Below are 21,660 nucleotides of genomic sequence, written 5' to 3'. Positions count from 1 at the left end.
CTTCAAAGAGTTCCGTCACGAAATAATGGGGTGTTGTCGTCGGAGCAAGAAACGGGAAATTCTAGACAAATATATCAGTCTCAGCTTATGGAAATTTAACACGTAGCGATTCCTTTCACTCGAAGAAGCCACCCTCGGAATACTTGATCGAGTTTACAATGCTAATAGCATAATAATAACTGACACTACACGTTTTCTGTTGGGATGACAGAAAAATTCCACGAATAGTTTTCGAAGAATCGAGCGAAATTGAAAATGTTATTTTAAGTCGTGATTTTCGTCAATAACGAAGCGCAGGGGATTTTACTTCAAAAAAACATTATAGTAATATTTTTGTCTTTGTTAGAATTTCATGGAATTTGACGAGTTGAGTCTCATTATCGTTGAGTTTTATTAGGTTTTCCGTGTAGCGATTTTCTTTATTTTTATCATCGACCTTTTAGACCCTAGGTACGTATATTAGTAGCAGTAGAGCTTCTTGTTCATTCTTCTCAGGGGAATGTGCCTAAAATAATATTTTATTAGTATGACGATTTAAAGTGTAATTTGCTTACCTATAAAATAAAAATTATTTGACTTGACTTTGTGAAAGAGTTCGTCCTGGGAAGTACTGCCGCTTACCTATTCCTGCCGCTATCGCCAGTAATGTGAGTGACTTAAATCCGGTTTTGAAGGATAAGTAAGAGTGCTGGTGAAATTACAGGCACAAAGGATTTGTCAACTTATGTTTCACGGTGATAGGCGTAGTGGCAGTGCTGCTCAGATCTTTGCAATTTAAAGGTCTGAGTGGCACCGCAACTGCTATGGATGGATAGGGGTGTCACTTTTTACCAGACGACTTGTTCATCCTGTCACTCGGTATAGTAAAATAACAAAAAATATACCTTTATAGTACCTACTTACCAGAATCCAAAAGCTTCAATGCATCCAAAGCGAGCATAAGACCAATGTGATCGTGCCAAAGTCCGACGCATACGTATACTGTTACAAAGAAAGTACTTATTAGACAGCTCAGACACTTATTGCTTCAACGACGTTTATAGTGCAGTACCTACTTACTTCGAGTGTCTTTGTAAGTGTCTCTTACTATATCCAGGAAGGGGTTACGAGTGTAATTCTCCAGTTTGCTTTCATAGTGATAAGGCTGATGGTACACAGCTATGGGATGAACGGCTATTTGTTTCTCCCTTGCCGCTGTTATAATTGCTTGAGCAAGTCTCGAGTAGTCGTGATGTTTTCCTTTTAGATATACGAACGATACCTGTAGCAAACAAATAAGCTGTTATTGTGAAATTTTCGGCAATATTTTCTTAACTATTTGTTTATTTCAGTCAATGTAAATAAGCAACAACTTATGAACAAATTTTATTTATTTTATTTATTTATTTTAAACACTAAGAATATTACAAAAATATATATACATCACACCCTTAAACCTACATTGGTTTGTCCGGGTGCTGCACGTTCTCCTTAATTACATCTTAATATTACATTAATATGTAGGCATTTGATACTTAAAATGTTCCCTATATCTTTTAAGCAAATGGATTGCACAAGAAAGAATTTCATTTATAGCAAAAGAGAATTCTTTTTAAAATAAATTCTCTATTTGAATAAATACACGCTAAATAGGGGGCTACGTCGTGATCGGAGTTACATAAACCGTCAGTCCGTTACACCATCCCGTACCATATGAAGATTAAAGACTTTTGAAATTGATTTATAAAACTACTATGTTATTTGCAGAACTCCAATTCCACGAATGCATCGGAAATTTATTTTGGTTTATAAGTAATTATTGTTGTTAAATTTTTTTTGTCAGATTTGGTTGTGTGAAAGATGAGTGCGTGTGAATTTCTTTAAATTTCTTTTGCACTATCACATTTTTGTAAACTTTTGAATTTTGTAATTATAAATCTTTGTCAATGCAAACCATTTAAGAATTTTTCAAATAAATTTTATCTATAGGTAATCGTGTAAACACTTAACACTTAGAGCCATTTGCAAAAAAAACGAAGAAGAGTCAGTAAAATTGAAGTTAGTAAATATAAAACAGAGCAGGAAGATATTGAAATGTTTACATGCATGAAATTGAAATGGTTGAGAACGGCGACCACGGAGCGGGAGATGTCGATGTCTGAGGGCCGAGTCCTCGCGAACGTTGAGTACACACGCTTGTTTGAGCTCGCCACGTCGCGGCAGAACTGCCAACAAACCGAAGATTGCAGGTATGGATCAACCCCCACACGTCTCACTATCGGGCAAGACAAAGCCGGGTGAACAACTTTACGCGTCCTGAATTATTTGACATCCTTCACGGCTTTGCAGTTTTTTTGACGCTAAGTAAGAGATTTATTATGAATTATGAAATAAAAAATAGAATTGTGAAAGAGTTCTTTCTTTATAAGAGTTCATCCTGGGAAGTCCCGCCACCATACCTCTGTTTAGAGCCAGGACTGCCTGGCATGTGAGCATTGTAGCTATCCTGTTTGGAAGGCGCTGGTGAAACTACTACAGGCACATGGAACTTTTCAACTTTATATTTCAAGGTTACAATGTCAGTGGCAGTGTACCATATTGTAATTAGACATTTCTTTAAATCGAGGGAGGTAGATTACGTTCAGTGTTTAAAAAAGTGTCATTATGTTAGAGTAAAACTTCAAAGGTAGAGATTAAGATAAGTCAAAAGATAGTTAACAAGATTGAATATGAAAAAGCTCGTTAATTTTAATAAATTTATCCACTTCATCAAAATTCGAGCATCAAATTTTCTTGTACGTACGTAATATTTTCACAAATTATCAGTGCTGATGTTTTTTATTTATTTAATTTATTTTTTATTTATTTGTTTCTCCAATCAATAGATGAGTACAATATACATTACAAGTTACAAGTATACAAAACATATAAATACAATTGCCCCATTACTTCTAAGTAATGGTGCAAAGTGATTCGTGAACGCCGCTGCCACAATAATCTGTTTATTTTTTGTACATAATATTAACAGTCTATTTAACTGCCTCTGTGGTTGAACGGTCCCAGGTTCGATTCCTCTCGTGAGTTTGGGTGTAATGTGTGGTTGTTTATGTGTGTGTCCATGGCACCCGCGACACAGGGTTTTCCCTAGTGCGGGGCTATGTTGAGTGTGTACGTTATTATTATTATTATTATTATTACAAATACTTCGAAAGAGAGAAAAGAGAATCTATAATTATTAGTGTAATACAAGTCTTTTACGTAAATTCACAGATATAGTTGCCAAATCTACTGAATTGTAATATTGCATATAAAGTGTAGTAATACATCCGAGAGAGTGGACAGTGCAATTTCGTTATTCATAGGAGCTCTCAAGTTCATATATCTAGGTGCTTATATCTTTTCTATTTTAAGTTGTATGAATTTCAAAGAGATAGTGTCATACTAATGCCAAAGTAATACAAAAGAAATGTTAGAAGACTATTCAATATTCCGACAACTGATAGGAATCGGAAAAATCACAGAAGTTATTTAACAAATGTAAACTTCTCAAGTTGCATTCACTCCTAGTTTCTCACTCTTTCTGTAGGAGCATCGTACCCAGACAGGTACTTATCCACCCGTTCTACACTTTTACTTGTACCAACCCCGAATCCAATTGTACGTTAAAAGTTCTAAAAAATTGACTTATATACATATATACATACACAGTAAGTGTATGTAGGTATATGTAATGTATACTTACATAGCTTATCATAGGTAAGTTAAAAGCAGCGGCCATGCGGCCCTCGTGGACGCAGGTTTCTTGCGGCCCGATAAACGCCGACACGTTGGCTGCCCACAACATCGCCACCTGTTGGTTATCAAACAGAATTAGACTAATTTGTTTATTTTGTTGTAGTTTCCATGGGTCTCTCTAAAGTAAACCGAATTTTGAAATTTAATGATACGATTGAAGTGTTAATATGTAGTGCTCTACTATTAAAATACTGTTTTGAAAGTTGCCAAACTCTACAAATAGTTTTGTGTGTTGTATACTTTTGTTGAAACAATTTACTGAATCGACTAATTTAATATTTTGAATAAAAAACATTTGTTATAATTATTATGAATAATACAAATATCGAACACAAAGAAAAATTTCTTTTACCTGACAGGATTCGAACTTGTATCTGTGCCAAACAAGGACCACCACTCTACCAACTGAGCTACAGATCTCTTGAATTTCTATAAGTGTTTGTTACAGATCTTTTGTATTGGGGTTTTCGTTTTTTATCGCTGTAAGCGACTACGGTGAGAGATCTATGAAACTTCTCACTTAGTCGGTATTTTTACAATTATCAGAGTTAGACGAGAGACACTGTTGAAGAAAATATTGATTTTTATTGAAGATGATATTATCATGATATTCAATAAAAATCAATGTTCCTGTGGCGGTATACCTACGACTTCAATTTCTAAGTCACACAATATTTTTGTAAATGTTTTGAACTATCGCTTACCAAGGACAACTTAATGATGGAACTTCACGTCCAAGAAGGTTCACAACTTTTGGAAAACGTGGGAAGTTCCCAACCTATAACCCAAATTTTCTCTTTAACAGAGTCTCGGGCCCAGTATTGGGCTGTATAATGGGTGGATGATGACGAGTCTATAAAAATTAACTTTGGTCACGTACAGTTGTCATAAGATTTTGAAAGTCCGCTAAAATATATGAATTATTAATCACACGACCAAAAATGCGGAAAACGTGAGAGACAGCGTATGGACCACATTCTTCCCAACTGTTGTGACTACATGTGTGATGTGACTAGAAATGGAGACGATGTATACTATAACAGAAATTAAAATAATAAACATTATTGGACATGTAACTTATACAAGAATTAATTGCATGTGTATGTTACGGGCAATTTGATTAATCGAGCAATAAATTAATTACCCATTAATCATATTTCATTATTATACAAGACAATACAATATTTTAAAAAAAATAATACGGAGCGGTTATTACAAATAATGACTGAGATTATTACTTTGTGTCGGTCCGGATTTACAATGCCCGACTGTCCGTGGTCTAAATGATAAATCGAGCCTTAATTATTTTGTTTTATAACATTGACCAAGACGACGTGTTCATTATTCATACTGATCTAGAAAAGTGGTTAATCATACAGTTTTTATCACATTACTTATTTGATGCGTGCATTATTAATACAGTCCGGCCATTACATAGAAAAGACTAAATTTAAATAATGGTTTGATAAAAGTTGTTATAATGTTAGTACACCCGAATGCAAACGTGCCGAAAAGTGCATTAATTGTGCATTGTGTATTAAGGGCGGTAAATAAGGAGTTTCGTTCGAGGAGGAGGGTTACGGAGTCGAGGTTCGTAATTCGCGTACCGCCCGTGAAACATACAATGTTTTTCATCCATCCATTGACCATAAAGCAATAAAACAAAACTTGACCATAGAGCAAAACAGCAAATGTGTATGAGACAAAATCCTCTGGTTTTTTTTCTTCACATTACAACCATGTTTTTTAATAGTTTTGGTTAATTTGTAGAAAAACTCATTACCGGCTAAGGTTGTAATGAGAAGAAAATATGCTGAAGGTTTTATTTGGAGCATTATAGTCAAGTTAGCCTGCATGCAATCATACTATTTACGTGCAAGTGTGATGAAAAAATATATTAATGAGTATTGAATTGCAATTTATTCGTATAATTATTGTAAGTACATAGTTTGTATCACATTTTACACAGTTTATATCGTACGTCGCCCGATATTCTAATTTCCTGAAGCGACTTGAATTTTAATTGAAATATCGATCAACGCCATCCGCCACACACTGAGCTGAATCAAAATGGAACAGGCAATATTTTTGCTCCATTCAACCGCATCTTATATGTTCGCACATAATTACAACGCCGAAATATACTACGGAGTACGTTAGTGCGTTACTGAGATAAAAATGTATATTGGAAATTCAAATGAGGCGTGAAAAGTAGCAAGAGAGATTATTTCATCGTATGAAAATACTATATTCGGTAATTTATGATCAGAATTATGTTGTAATATTACAGGACAAATATTACATGGGTTCGAATCAGAGCTTCTTCCTTTGAGTTTTTCGGAATGTATGTGCGAAATTTAATTTGAAGTTTACCACGAGCTTTTCGGTGAGGGAAAACATCGTGAGAAACAACATCTGCAAAGCAATGTAATGATGTGTGTGAAGTTCACAATCCGCGCTGGCCTCGTGTGAGAACTACGGCCCTAGCTCTTTCATTGTGAGTGGAGGTCTGCGTCCAACATATAGGCTAACTATTATTATTATTATTACTGGACAAATTGGAAAGATTTCTGTTTTATAGTTTGCTTTGCAGTGGCTACGTAACTCCTTGGGAAAATATCGCATCTCCTCCGATGAAATAGTAGGTAGGTATATTATTTACAAAAAAATACAGAATATTAACGCTACTGAACATAAGTGAAGAGCTCATAAGTATTAGATTTATACTATTTTGTGGGGTGCATGAAAGGAGCCTCACCGCATGACGTATATTATTCCTAAATATATATACATATAAATCCTTTCACCACGTTGGCAATTATTATAGTGTATGCCATTGATACGATAAGAAGATTTTAATAAGAATTTCGTCTTCTATGGAAAAATTAAGGATGTCATTATGGGTCTCTGTTTTTGAATGTAAATCATAGGTTCCCAATTTTTTTGGCTTAGCACCCATTTGGGCAAGATAAAAAATTTCAACGTCCACAAAAAAAAGGGAAAACACGTATTTTTTATATTAACTTAACACTAAAAATCACAAGGAAAAAAATATATATTTGTAGTGTAGTTTATATAGATAATTCAGTTTTTATTGCAAATGCGGTAACCCCCTGGACAGCATCAACATCCCCCAATTGCTTCCGAGGCCCCTAGAATTCAGCTCCCACTGAGGGGCGGTAGGGACCACTTTGGGAAACTATGGCGTAAATCATTGTTAAGTCATACGTCAAATTTTTTGCAGTTAAGTCTGTATTTCATTGTAGGATTGATGTACTGTGAGTACCAGAGCTACGGAAAACAATCAGAAAACCCGGACTAGAACCAATTCTGAAAAGTTAATTTCCCAATTTGGTTCTGACAGGTATCGAACTTAGGACTCGCCATCCAGAGCCCACAATATAACTGTTGCGCCACCGAATTCATCAAGTCGAGGTTGATCACCGTAAATAATTATTTTGACTTAAGTAAATGTACATTTGCTTAAAATTTTAAAGCGCTTGCTACGCCAACGAACCAATAAAACCTACATTTTTTTACTAAACAATTTCAGGATAATGTTAGAGCTATTCCTCTGCAGTAAGGATGTGATATTCTTCCTGATCACATAGAATACAGCGATTTACACACTTTACGCACTACAGAGACGCGGAAAGCCCAAGAGTATTCTAAATCTGCTATTATATTGAGTACGGAGAGCGTTCAGCGACTTTTTAGTGCAAATAGTCCACAGTGCAGAATGATTGATATAATTTCACTTCGTGACTACGTCGAGCAAACCTGTGGGTCAGCATATTTTTTTTTTATAATATTAAGTGACGGGACGAACAAGTTGTGCTCCTGGTGGTAAGCTACACGTCTGTCCATAACAGTTACAGTGCTATTCAGAACTTTAAATCGTCAAGATCTGACGAGCACTGCCACTGCGCCCGTCACCCTTCCATTTCACCAGTTCAATGTTACATTTTGCTGCCAATGACCTCTTCTTTCTTCTTTTCCATCTTTTTGATCTTTGAAATCAAGGTAAAATAAAAATAAATCATAATGAAATATATATATAAAGTTAAAATTACTTAAGGTATGAAATTGAGCAAATTGTGTAAGTATTTAATTATAACAAAACAAATAAAAATAACCCTTTTTATCTAAAAATAACCCTTCTCCTTCGTTCTACTTTCGTTGTGAGGAATAGATTGGAGGTAGGAAAATGCAAAGGATAACCCCCAGATTAGAAACAGGTTCTCTAAATGTAATCAGATGAAGCGCTGATTGTTCAAACTTTATAATCCTTGTAAAATTAGGTGTTATATCCCAATGGTAACTTCGGTAAAGCGTTGACGGGTTTTAACCCATTTTACGATCATACCAGGTTGACGAAGGCTATGAAAAAGTGCTAGAAATTTAATAGTAATAATCGGTCTATTGTAAGACACCGACGACGTCTTAACTTGTATCGTAAACTCTTAGAATGAGACCATCTCCGACAGCGGCTGTAGAAGTTAACGACTCAATTTTGTACTTTTTATAATCCCTCTCTGTAATTGTTCTGAGTCAAGTGCTCCAATATGTTTCCAACGAACCTCTTGCCACGAAGTTTGGGATTAAATGTTTCCAGTTAAAACATTTACAAAGTAATGTGAGTAGTTTACGGTGAAGAAATATTTGTAATATATTATACCTTATATAATGCAAAGTCTGCAACAAAGTGCGAAGCTTGACATTTCAAAGTACGTGAAGTTTGTACTAATGATGTCGAGTGAGACGACAATTTATTTGTAAATACGCACCCTCCCCACACCATTCCAGCAGCGTAAAATGAGTGCAATTCGTTTTCTGTCAGTTACCCTTTGCTGGCACAATAAATAGCCCGTATCAGAGGGTTGGAGTTTCTAGCCTAAGTGAGTTGGAAGAGTACGGCAAAGGAAATGAATAAACATTATCATCTGACAGAAGTTTGCAACAAACGTTGCGGAAAATTTATCGTCAGACATCTTGCGAACATTCAGATTGTTGCCACCAACTTAGAGTCGGCCGTTGTTAAATTTTTTTATTGTCCAATTTCGGAAATGTTTGCTTTTTAACCGACTTCAAAAAGAGGAGGTTCCCAAGTCGACTGTATTTTGTTTTGTATGTATGTTACACGATTACTCCGGCATTTGTGAACCGATTTTGATGATTCGACGGAATTCGAAATTTTCTATTTATAAACTTTCTTTTTTTATGTATCTAGCTGTTATAAGTACTTTAGATATATGCAATATTGGTAATCTTATAAATAGTTTTTATATTCACTGAAATATGAAATCTTCACTAATATGAGTTTGTACAACCATTGAGCAAGCCGTAAAGCAACAACGGTAAATCGTGTAGTCAATTCTAAATTCAGATGGAGAGTAACTACTTTTCGATGTAAAAGTGTATTGATAAATAAAAAACTTTGTCTTTAGGTGAAGGTTATTGCAAAACCATGTCTGCGCCGGGCGGCGACTGATGCCCGCTTTTTATGCACCTCCGTCCTCCCTCGACGCCCGCCTGACTCGACTATTTTATAAGAACCTCTCGCAGACACCATCAATTTTTCTCGCAAATCTACCTAATAGCTTTTCTGCTCAGTGTTTTGTGTAAGTAAGTAATTCTAACGCTCCTCGTCAATACGCCACTGAGTTTTTAGCAAATAAATTGCTCTAAATCTTTTCGCTTTTGTTTTGGAGGTATTATTTACGATTGCTTTTGATATGATGTATAACATCGTAGCTAGTAAAAATGGTAGGTATGCTGGAGGTTCGAAGTATATCCGGCAATACTTTCTCGCCTTTCTCGCATATACATTGATCAAAATTGGGTAAGACCAATACAGATCTCTTTAACATCACCACATTTATGATTTCAGTATATATTCGCTAGAAGAATTTCGTTGAGAAAAGGTTGTATGATATTGGTCGAAAAATCTTTTTTATTATGTTTCCGCGGGCGTAGGATTTCGATTTCCATTCTATGCATTAACAAAACCGATACGTCAAGCTACGCGCGGAGGGAGGTCTTTATTGGCGACCTAAATCTGCTCAGTTATTGTATAGTGCGATATCACAAAAATGGTTCGCATGTTCGACATGAAAGCCACTTGAAAGGTTATTTAGCACAGGATTATAACGCTTGGTGTAAAGTTTTATGACAGTTTTCCTAATCTATTAATTATTTAAAATGTTTGGGTACTTACTTTACGTTGTTTGTAGACTAGATGAAGTTGAAATCGTCATTTTTTTACTGCTAATCATAATGGTTGAATGTTACATAATTTTAAGCACATTGACCTACCCACTAGATCGTTGATGATGATAAGTTCATTATTTGCAGTATGGCGTGATGTGTATGCAAGTTGAGTGCAACGTTTGATAGCAGGGACGCGACGTGAATAAAACAAGTGCCTTTTGGTGACCACCATTAATTGATCATTGCGGTTTCAGGACTAACTAAAATGTTCTCGAGTTCATGGAAATGGAAAAACTTAATTGAACTTTAATTTAAAAAAAGATACGATAATGTTAAAGAAATATTAACGAAAATAACAGACATTATTTTTAAGGCCATAATTAGGTTATGTGATGATTAAATTAAAACATGTGTGTTCAGTAATTGTTGTAAATTAGTTTTTTAGATTTATGAAATAACGTGTAGCTGTACTAATTTATTTGTTGTAATAATTGTCAGTGCAGAATACCCTTATAAAAGAAAAAAGTGAAAATATATATAATGCTTACATGTGTTCTTTTAAAAGGATGAAACGCTGTAAAAGCAGAAAGCAGTCTGCGTACTCGTAAATGTTTTTTTTTTAAGTGAAAACTTTCAGTTCATAATACGATACATATATAGTACAGTGATGACGTCTTAACAAAGTAACTGATATAGAGTTATGAATAAAATTACATTCAAACTCTAAAAGCTTGTAATTAAAATAATAGTTACAGTTGCAAAAAATATTTAAATAATAGTTTAAAAATTTTGTTACAAGTGAGTTAATTTTATAGGAAGTAAGTTATCAACACGCGACGCGACGGTTCGACTCTGGGCCAGTGTGAGTTGAGCCTTATAGTATTTTTTTCTTATTCATTCCAGAAACTTATCGTATAGTTTATCTACTTAATAACGTATATGCACTTACAAAGAACTCAGGTACGTTAGTCTGTTCAGGTAGGTAAAAAAAAAAAAAAAGGTAGTAATTTATGATGGCTAGCTATGCAAAAACCAAATGACTGTCACTAGTTCTCAAAGTTGCAGTATTCTTAAAGTTATCACGAAAGTTTAATCTAACTTAGTAATATTTAATTACATCAAAGATATTTTACGAATCTATTTCAATTAGAATCTTCATTCAAGTTGAACTATTGTCACATTAGAGTCGATCGATATGTATTAATTGGTACCTCACGTATTTCTTTCGAGATTTATATTTCAGGAACACAATATGGTACTTTAAAATGAATTGAAACTTAGCTCTAAACTGCTCCACTTTTAATTTATAGTAATGATGATGTGATGAAAGGCTTATAGTTTTATCGTTCGCTCCCGATACTTGTTTGTAGTGAAATAAATGTATACTATTTTTGTGTTATAAGAATAGGTATTACGTGTTTGGCTGGCTTGATTTATTTTTTTAAATGGGTACTTCAATCAATGTAGCACAGTGCAGCTGAGTGAGTACAGATGGTAGAGTCGAATAAAAAGTGTAAGAATGTTGTCAATATTTGTCTACTCACTTTACATGAGTGTATTTTATTTCTTCAACACAAAGCATGTGTTATAATATAATATTTGTTTTTGGTCATCTATTATTTAGTTAATAAATTTTAGCTGTCGGTGAGCTCTATGTGTTTCGCTTCACCCAACACTATATTACTAATGTAAATACCATTCCAAACGTTTTGCAGCGTAAACTACTACTTATTATTACTACGTGCCAGTTCAATAACTTATTCACGATGACATCGAGATCAGACGTCTAAATCCATGAGTAATGGCCATTGTAAACTTTGGACTATAGTCCATAAAATTTGCGCTTACCAACCCATGGCGAAACTATCTTGTTTGTGAGTGTAAGCCGCAATAAATCGTTAATTTGTTTATTTACTCTGCCCAGTGAGATCGTGAAATCTTGTTTCAGGTACTATAACTCCATAATATTGTAAATTAGGTTTGTAGAATATATATATTAACGATAAAACTGCATATACATTTTTTCTATAAATCCAATATGGGCGCACAACCTGCTTATAATACTGCCCTCCTTATTAGAGATGCCACGAATATTTGGCCGAATACCGAATGCCGAATATTCGACTGCCGCATGTTCAGCGTAAGATCTGTGCATTGCACGCCCTGTTACGACCTGTTTCATTGAGCTGCGTGCGGAGGTAGCACGGGTGGGGTGTTTTTGTTGAAAAATGATAAAACAATACAATCAATATATGTTTCTTGTTCAGTTTCTAGGGTTGTTTTGATGAAGTCGTTACAGATAATATGCATAATAATGAGGATGCGGATAAAGGTTCTATTGCACATGAGATAGGTTTTTATTTGAAAACTATCGCCTAGATCGGACGGCAGATAGGTACTTACAAGTGGTGGTCAGCAAACGCAAAGCAATATCTAAGCCTGTCAAAATTCTAAGGTTTATCTATCGTCTTCTGCATCCTGGCATCTCTACTCCCAATCATAACTAACGTAATCGACATTTCTAGCAAAATTGACTTAACATTATTAGGAATCGGCGAACCGAGATCTACAACTCCGTATAAGTGGTTTTTTTAAATCTTGTTTAGTTTCAGTTTTATTGTTAAGAAAAATCAGCGTAATTGACTTTTCAAATTAAAAAAAAACTTTAGGTGTCAGTATCTCGAAAGTTACCAAAATACAAATGGTCAGTTATGATAAGGATGGCAGAATAATAGTCTTCGACTGCGCTCCGATTCGCAATAACTTTGAAAAAACTTTGGCTCCCTTATCATCTGTAACTTCGGACATTCCTTCCGAACAGGCTTGTGATTATTAAAGTTATTTGAAAGCTGCAAAATGTAACGAGGGTTTACCTGACGTATGGAAACTTCTTCCTGGCCGTAGGTTTCAGCGACGGTGAAATCCATCGAGTGTCCCATTGGTGCCATTAACTTTTCATTTACTTCATCGACTGCCATTGAAATTGCTCCTGTTGGTAAAATGTTAAACATTAAGTAAAACTACGCAAGACTACCCAAGTAGTAATTAATCGCTGGCGGTCCAATTTGGCAGTTAAAACAAACACTGAGGGATTGGTGCTAGATCGGTTGATACATCGGGGTTTAGCTTATCGAGCTATCAAGTCAACTCGGTGGAGTCAATCTCGCAGCAAACTGTCAGGAGAAACTTCGTCACTGTCGACGGATTGGAGTTAATGGAAAATTCAGTGACATGGTAAAGCTCTTATTGGAAATGCTTGCGGCGACTAGTTTGCATTTCACTTAAGTCCGAAGTTATTGAAAGTGGAAAAAACCTACCTAACAAAAATAATAATCTCTTTAATTATGAATTTAATGACACGATGTATCAGATTTGTAGATTTAAAGGAAAAACGCAAACCATTTACCTGATATAACGCGACCGGGCATTTCGTACACGTAGTCTCCTGGTCGGCGCTGCGAGCCTGTGATGTAGCCCACGGTGAATTTATCTCCACGAGAACTATACACCAGCAGTAGCACCAAGTACAAACACCAGTGCCACTGGAAAAACAATGATATAATAAAAACACTGCATACGTATATTGAATTCACACATTGGAATTGGAAAAGGGCGTCACGTGTAGGTATACACAATATGAATTCACACAGTTTCTATAAATTTTTTTGTAATATCAAGTGACGGGACGAACAAGTCGTGCGTATAATGGTAAACTACACACCTGTCCATGACAGTTGCAGTGCCACTCAGAGCTTTAAATCGCATATGTCTGGGGGGTACTGCCACTGCGCCCGACACCCAGAGACATAAGTAACAAGTCCTATGTGCCAATAATTTCACCAGCACCCTTACCCTTCAAAACCTAAACAGAGTAATGCTAACATTACTGCTTGGCGGCAGAAATAACTAAGATGGTAGTTCTTCCCTGGACGAACTCTTTCTCAAGTAGGTCTACTGCTACTGTGGGTACACAAAGATGTGTAAAGTAAGCTTTTGTGACTAGAGAACTTTGGTCGAATGAGCACACGGTAACATTCTTCACAAATTAAATGTGGATTAAAAAAAACTACAGTGGCGACTCGTTTCAAGTGCACACGTGTTACCAACATTTTTCCAATATCGCCTGCTCGTAAAGCGTCCCGAAGTGGTGGCGGTCCGGCTTTAAAACACACGCTTCCAAACCTCTTGTATGGCCTTTTGGTAACTTTTTATAACCCTATATTACGAACGTTGCAACATAAAATGTTCGATACTTAGCCTGTGTTAGCGGGAGAAAGATAAACGCGATTACAGCGCAACATTAATTTTGCCTAAAATTATATCCAAGAAGATTGTAGGTCAGAACTCAGACGGTGTTTATTTAGGAAATTGCAACATCCCAGCTGGAGTCACGCACCGCGAACTTGCAAATTATTTGAGCTCAGTGTATGTGTGAACAAGTGCAAAATGTGTGATGTCTTCTTAGCAAAAACAAATTATCTATAATAATATAGAATTAAAATACAGTCATGGGTAGTGCAGATATTTTGGTTTTATTAATTATGAATGTGCGTATAAAAGATACTGAACAATTATAGAGTTACCAAGTAATCGCCTCAACTCTGTGTTGCTATCTTGCTATTGCAAAGCCAGTTTTGTCCTTGTATGGCAGATACATTTCGAATTTGGTTTTTACACGACGCTCGTTGGGAAGTTTGCCTTGCGCTTGAACGGGCACATAACTGGCATGTGATTATTCGTGATTCGTACCAGTATTTACGCAATGCTATGCGCTGGCACTAAAACCCGTCAACAACAGGTTACCAGTGGACAAAGTGAACATTTACGTTTGCCCGCTATTGTGAAAGTTGACATCACAAATGTAATATTTATTTTAAAGTAACAGCTGTTGTATCGAATGGAACGTGTTTTGAAGAATCATAAAAAGAAACAAACCTACAGCTGTTTGTTTTACTTCAACGTATAAGCATCTACGATACGAAAAGTAGGCCGTTTAATTCGACATACGCCCATGTAACTTATCACTTTACACGTTTTACAAACGTTTACTATACCTACTAGTAGAGAGATATACTAGTGTGACATGGACATGAAAAGGGACAGTAATTATACATCATTATAAGTGTGCATTGCATCGGAAATTTATTTTGAAAAACGGGTTAGCTATCGACACGCATCGGCCGGCGTCACACTAGACGGGACCATGCGGGACACATTTGTGTACAATGATGTAAAAATAGCTCCCGTGGGAGATATTTATGTAACTATGACCGGGTTAAGACAACGACTTTCATAAATCAGGTCTAAAGTTACTTTGTCACTGTAGCTGATATGCATGCATTGCAATTGCACAAGATATTTAATGAAGAGTCTATACAACCTCAAATGGCTTTGGTTGATTCCGCATGACAGTCAAAGTGTTGAATCAATCACTTTGGGAAAAATATATAGTAAAATTGAAGATATACACTGATTACTGTACGGTGTGAAAACACGATTCCTAATAATTTTCACGATAGAAAAAAAAACACAAACTTACTTCAAAATAATGCTTAACGTAAGAAAAAAAATTACAAGAAAACCGCTGTATTCAATAGGTACTTTAAATATACCAATGATTTTTTTATATCAACTGCACTAAATAGAACACGTATATTATATGATATAATTTTTCAATAGGCTTTAATTTCGTTTGTAAAAAAATAAATTCTGAAATAAAGCCAGTGTCCCTGCTGCTCGACCCAAGCAAATGAACCGTATTAGTACGGGAAAAATGTGAATTCGAGCCGAGATAGTGGACTCTTAAAAGAAATGAATTAACGATTCTATATTCTGCTTACCATTAATAACAAAACCGGGTAATAATGACTCAGAAACATTTATAAGAGAGAGATAACAATAGGCGAAACTGCTTAGTGATAAAGACTTCTGACCCTTCACGAAAAGTTTCGGTATTTGTTAGTTCTCACATCTCAGTGATTGAAATCTGACCCTTGACAAGAACGGTCAGTAATATATAGCTGATATTTATCAATCTACTTTTGAAATAGATTGCGTAGCTAACTGTCTTGTGGCTTAATTGGTTACTTAGACATATCTCTTTGATGTAAGATAGTAATTTACCACAGCCTGGAGGTGTAATCAACCAGAGGTTATAAACGGAGAGATTAACAATCGCTTATGTGTATCCTAATTGTTTTGTGTTACAAAAAAAATATGTTCTTTTAACCACTCATAGATGTACCTACAATATGTAGTAAATTTCACATTATGCCATTCATAATAGAACATCGTCCTTAAGTAATGTCATCTGTTAATTAAGAAGACAAACATGAGAATCTATGCCAATGAAGTTTTAGTATGTATACATCCATATTTAGTAGCAGGTAGAGCTCCTTGTGAAACAGTTCGTCCAGGGAAGTATTGCCACCTTACCTATTTCTGCCACCAAGCGGTAATGTGAGCATTAGTGCGTTCAGGTTTCGAAGTAAGAGTGCTGGTAAAATTACAGGCACATGGGACTTGTCAACTTAAGTCTCAGGGTGTCGGGCGCAGTGACAGTGCCCCTCAGATCTTTGTGATTTAAATCTCTGAATGGCATTGCAACTGTTATGGACAGGCGTGCCGCTTACCACCAGGCGTATGATTTGTTCGACGCGTCACTTAGTATTATAAAAAAAAAGAGTTCCTCCAAGGCAGTACTGCCACTGAAATTACAGGCGCATGGGACTTGGCAACTTATGTCTCAGGGTGACGGGAGCAGTGGTAGTGCCCCATAGATCTATGTGATTGAAAGCTCTGAGTGGCACTGCAATAGTTATGGACAGGCGTGTCGATTCTCATCAGGTGCACAACTTATTTCGTCCCGTCACTTGGTATAATAAAAAAAAAATCCACTTCATAAGATCTCATTATAGCCGGCGTGAAAATAAGAGGAAAAATGTAAGTGCGGTCTTGGCAACGCAGATAAAAGACATAAGTAAATAATATTTGTTTATTATTCGTCTTTAAAAGTTGACATAACTATCAAAGAATATTTTACATTATCGTATCTGAGTTTTATAGTATAGAATGAACGTAAAAAACAATTAAATGGTAGAATTGATTTTTTTTAATACGTTTGAATGGTTAGACCTTTTACATGGATGATTTTAAGTTTGTGGTTTTTTCTATGATAATTGAGGACTTTAATTTGGATGTAATTTTCCAGTAATCGAAGAGGTCGATAAGAGTTTACGCGATAAAGCAGCGGGCTTGGCATTGACATAGTTGCCGCGTCACCACGTCAACAGCCCAAGACGCGCACACGCAGGCGAACTTAGTCTGTGAATTAGTCATTCACTGATTAAAATGGAAATGTCTAAAAACAAAAAAATATATTCGCTACATTAAAAATGTGTGTATTTATAACAATTTTTGTAAACTTCGAACTCTACGTAGTGAACATTTTTTAAACACTGCGTATGGTAAGTTTCATAGTATAATATGTTACTTGGGCATCATCAAGGACTTCAAATTAGGTACAATGTTACTTGGGTCATTTGTCTTCTTACTTAAATTAATTTAGGGTGCCACACATTACACCCTTATTGAATTTTTACCTATTTTGTATTAAGAATTATTTTGTATTAATATAAAATTTAGATTTTTTTTATACCAAGTGACGAGACGAACAAGTTGTGCGCCTGGTGTTAAGCGACACGCCTGTCCATAACAGGGCAGTGCCACTCAGAGTTTTAAATCGCAAACATCTGAGGGGCATTGCCAGGTTGTTTTTATCAGTATGTTTACTTTAAGCAGACAAAATATCCAAAATTGGAAAACAAAATTATAGAAAGAACAGGTAGGTGCTCGCAATACAAATAGCTTAAACGAAGATGAGGAAAAAATATACCTAGTGCATATTAGGTACGTTACGTCGCGTTTTCAGAGCATCTCACGGCATTCCGTATACAATAATGTAAATAAATTGAAGCAGAAATTAATTTTAGCAACGATATGTTAGTAATTAAAACTTTTAGGATGAGTATTGCGCGCTCTTAATGCTGTAAACTATTCGTTCTGTAGGCAATTTCAAGCGTTTTACACGTTTTAATGCGGTCCATATTTAATTGTGTAACTTTCCATTCATATGGTGTGCCTGGGACATTAACTTTCGTGTTTATTCCTATGTGTTGATACCTGGATGGTAACAATTCAAATTTAAATATTGGCACGTATGTTTGCAGGTATTCTGCTGTTGAAAAAAATTAATTTGTATTCAGGCGAAGAGCGCCCGTACATGGAATGATCGCACCCGCATCATCAACAAACAATGTCAGATCCCGGCGCCCGCGCAGCCTTCTCGTTGCGCTCGATACATACTAATGCTGCCGTTTTAGAACTTGACAATTTGTACTACTTTGACATTATTTCATGACAATATCCGATATATACAACCTTCTTATCGTGATAATTAAACTTACGTACTTTTCTTTTGTACTTATTAACTTTTCGAAGTCAGTCGAAAACTTACTAGGTAATTAACTTATGGTCCTTATACAAGTGTAACAAATAGGTTTCACCATATTTCAGCAGGTGATCGTATTTTTGACAACAAGTAGTTTTAACTAAAAAATAATTTTCAATCAAGGAACTAAACTTCTTCTTTTCCTTATAAACCTGTGTACATGTTTTAGGAAGAACAAATGTTTGGTTTTGCGAATCTTTTTTGCTAAAGTTGTCTATTACATCCTATAAAATTCTCTCTACATTCTCGAGTCACGCAAATTTACTAGGAAAGACCCACAGTTTTATTTACGTCTAACGAATGATAAGCGAAATAACAGAAACTTAAACTAGCTTACAGTACCTTTCTCCAAAATGAAATTAGGTATGTCTGGTCCGACACCATGTTAATTAGAATTTATAACCACAGACAATAATTGTGTTAAAAACCTGGAAAGACTTACACAATTCAGTAAACAGCTAAAAGCATTTTTTGTTAGTAAATGTTATTATGACTTAAATGAATTTTTTGACAATATATATGATGACAAAGAATAATAATACAAATAAAAATACTTCGACATCTCTCATTAACAATTATTTAAAATTAATGTATTGTATAAAGTATGTTTTCCATTACTAATTAAGAATAATGCAATATAATAATTTAATGTTATGATATTATATTGTAATGTAATAATTTAATATAATTAAATAGTGTGATTTATCAATTTTGTCCTTAGACGTTGCTGTGTCCTTGCAGAGCATCACATGTACTCGTACACCATCAATGTTCCATCTTAAATTTGTAATGTGATATACAATAAACAATTGAAATTGACATTACCAGTACCAAAATAGGAAGGATACTAATAATTTATGAAGAGGATGTATGGTGGCCTAGCCAATAAATGGGTAAATTTTTATACACAGAAGATGGAAAAAAACATTAGTTAACGGAAAGCTAGAAGTAGCATTAGAATTAGAATTCCTTATCAAAGAGTTCTTCCAGGGAAATATTGCCACCGTACCAACTTCAGCCGCTAACCAGTAAGTGAGCATTACTGCGTTCCGGTTTGAAAGATAAGGGTGCTGATGAAATTACAGGTACAAGGGACTTATCAAAGTATGTTGTGGGCGTAGCGGCAATGCCCAGATCTTTGCGATTTAAAAGTTCTGAGTGGCTGTTATGTGTAGGTGTGTCCTTTACTACCCGTCACACGACTTCTTCGACCCTATGTATAAAGGATGCTTGACATCATACAAAAAATAAATTTATTGTTATGTTTATAATATGAAATAAATAAATGTTAAATAACGCACAATATAATATAATGCACACACTCAACGTAGCGCCGCACTAGGGAAACCCTGTGTCGCGGGTGCCATGGACACACACTTAAACAACCACAAATTACACCCATACTCACGAGAGAAATAAATGTAGGCCATACAAATATTTCTCCTGGCCCGGGAATCGAACCTGGGACCCTGCGTGGCATGGCAACCATTCGATCATGGAGGCAGTTTATAAAAAAAGGCATTAAGTAATGGAATAAAAATGAATATAAAGGATTGGACAAGCGACTTTACAAGGTAAGAAATAATCAAAAACGCAGTTTTCACAAGTCCTATGGGATTTTTCCGGATTTCAATTTTTTTTTTTCAATAATGAGGCCTATACAAAATTTATTACGAATTCACAATTGTGAAGAATATCTACATAAACTACCAAGTTACAGGAATCCATAATTACTCGTACATTTGCATAATATAAATTCGATTTGTAGTAACAATTCATTTTAATATGCCGTTATGCCAAAAATGCGTTCAACAAACAATAAAACTCGATTAAGGGGATCGTAATTGCAATTTCAACTGCGCAAAACTTTTGAGTTTGTTAATTTATGGACTAACTTTTGATACCTACTAATTGTGTTAATTACGGTTAACAAAAGAATAGTCGATTAAATTATCGCAAAAAGTACCTACTGGACGACTTAGAATACTTAACTGCCTCCGTGGCCGAACGGTGACGAACGGAACTGGGATCCCAGGTTGGATTCCCGGGCCGGGAGAAATATTTGTATGGCCTACATTTATTTCTCTCGTGAGTTTGGGTGTAATTTGTGATTGTCTATGTGTGTGTCCATGGCACCCGCGACACAGGGTTTCCCTAGTGCGGGGCTATGTTGAGTGTGTGCGTTATTATTATTATTATCGAAAAAAAAATGTAATAAAATTGAATTTAAATAAGTATACATTTTAACACACTACATACACAATATTAATACCTACACTATAAATTTACTTACTTTCCACGCCGCAATTTTCATCTTCTCTAACATTTTTAATATGTATATTCTCACTTTTAATCGTAATATTCATTACCGATTATAAATTTACGATACAAACAATTGAGCACGAAATAGTGGTCCATAAAGAAGGGAATCGGTTTTCCCGCCTTCCCGCAAAGTTTTGCCGCCGTAGCTTGCGGTTTCAAACATACGTGCCGTCGCTGCGGTAGACGGTCGCAGACTGTTTCTGTTCTGTTGCCGTAAATGACCGGTGATCGCAGTTGACACTCTCACTGATCCATTTAAACAAAATTCACATTCTCTTCAAACTTTTCGTCCTTTTGTCGGAGAGTTATATTTATGGCTGTTGAAAATGTTATGTTCCCAATTTTACTGGACTCGTCACTCAGTCGATTAATGTGGAGAAGTTCTCTATCTTGTGAGCAACGAAACGGGTAAATTTAACTTACCCACTCTATTTTCCTTCTTTCTTATTTTATGATACTAAGAGATGGTATGAACGAGTGCGACACGCCTGTCCATAACAGTTGCAGTGCCACTCAGAGCTTTAAATCGCAAAGATCTGAGAAGCACTGCCACTGCGCCCATCACCCTGAGGCATACATAAGTTGAAAAGTCCCATGTGCATGTAATTTCACCAGCACCCTTTTCTTTCACTAGTCCGTTCTCCACGATAGCTGCAGTCATCACGTTTTTATTCAGAAACATATTATTTTTATGTGGCTACTTTATGTATCTTGCCTACATTTTAAAATGCTATCAGTAAATTAATAATTGATTAGGTGTATCTTCTTCATATTATAAGCATACTTCCTTCCGTTTTTCCCACTTATCTTAAGCACTTGAAATTATGCAACGGTTTCGTGATACA

The 21,660-nt window shown here is 35.5% G+C and overlaps 1 protein-coding gene across 3 annotated transcripts in view; it reads right to left on the bottom strand.

Moving 5' to 3' along the window:
* LOC113237542 (guanylate cyclase 32E) overlaps positions 1 to 20,910 on the bottom strand; it is a 62,389-nt gene extending 41,479 nt beyond the window's left edge. For all 3 annotated transcript variants that reach the window (XM_026474085.1, XM_026474083.1, XM_026474084.1), the window contains exons 1-7: positions 20,787 to 20,910; positions 13,391 to 13,526; positions 12,858 to 12,973; positions 3,722 to 3,829; positions 2,082 to 2,204; positions 1,060 to 1,261; positions 904 to 981 (exon numbers count right to left, since the gene is read on the bottom strand). In XM_026474085.1, the coding sequence (XP_026329870.1) occupies positions 904 to 981; positions 1,060 to 1,261; positions 2,082 to 2,204; positions 3,722 to 3,829; positions 12,858 to 12,973; positions 13,391 to 13,526; positions 20,787 to 20,819 (796 nt within the window). In that variant the 5' untranslated portion in view covers positions 20,820 to 20,910. The remainder of the gene's footprint in view (positions 1 to 903; positions 982 to 1,059; positions 1,262 to 2,081; positions 2,205 to 3,721; positions 3,830 to 12,857; positions 12,974 to 13,390; positions 13,527 to 20,786) is intronic.
* Positions 20,911 to 21,660: the final 750 nt, after the last annotated feature.

This window comes from Hyposmocoma kahamanoa, unplaced genomic scaffold (assembly GCF_003589595.1).
Source record: "Hyposmocoma kahamanoa isolate Upper Pololo Valley unplaced genomic scaffold, ASM358959v1 93, whole genome shotgun sequence".
NCBI classification, from domain to species: Eukaryota; Metazoa; Arthropoda; class Insecta; order Lepidoptera; family Cosmopterigidae; genus Hyposmocoma; species Hyposmocoma kahamanoa.
Note: the sequence above shows the minus strand (reverse complement) of the source record. Positions and strands in the feature narration are given on the sequence as shown.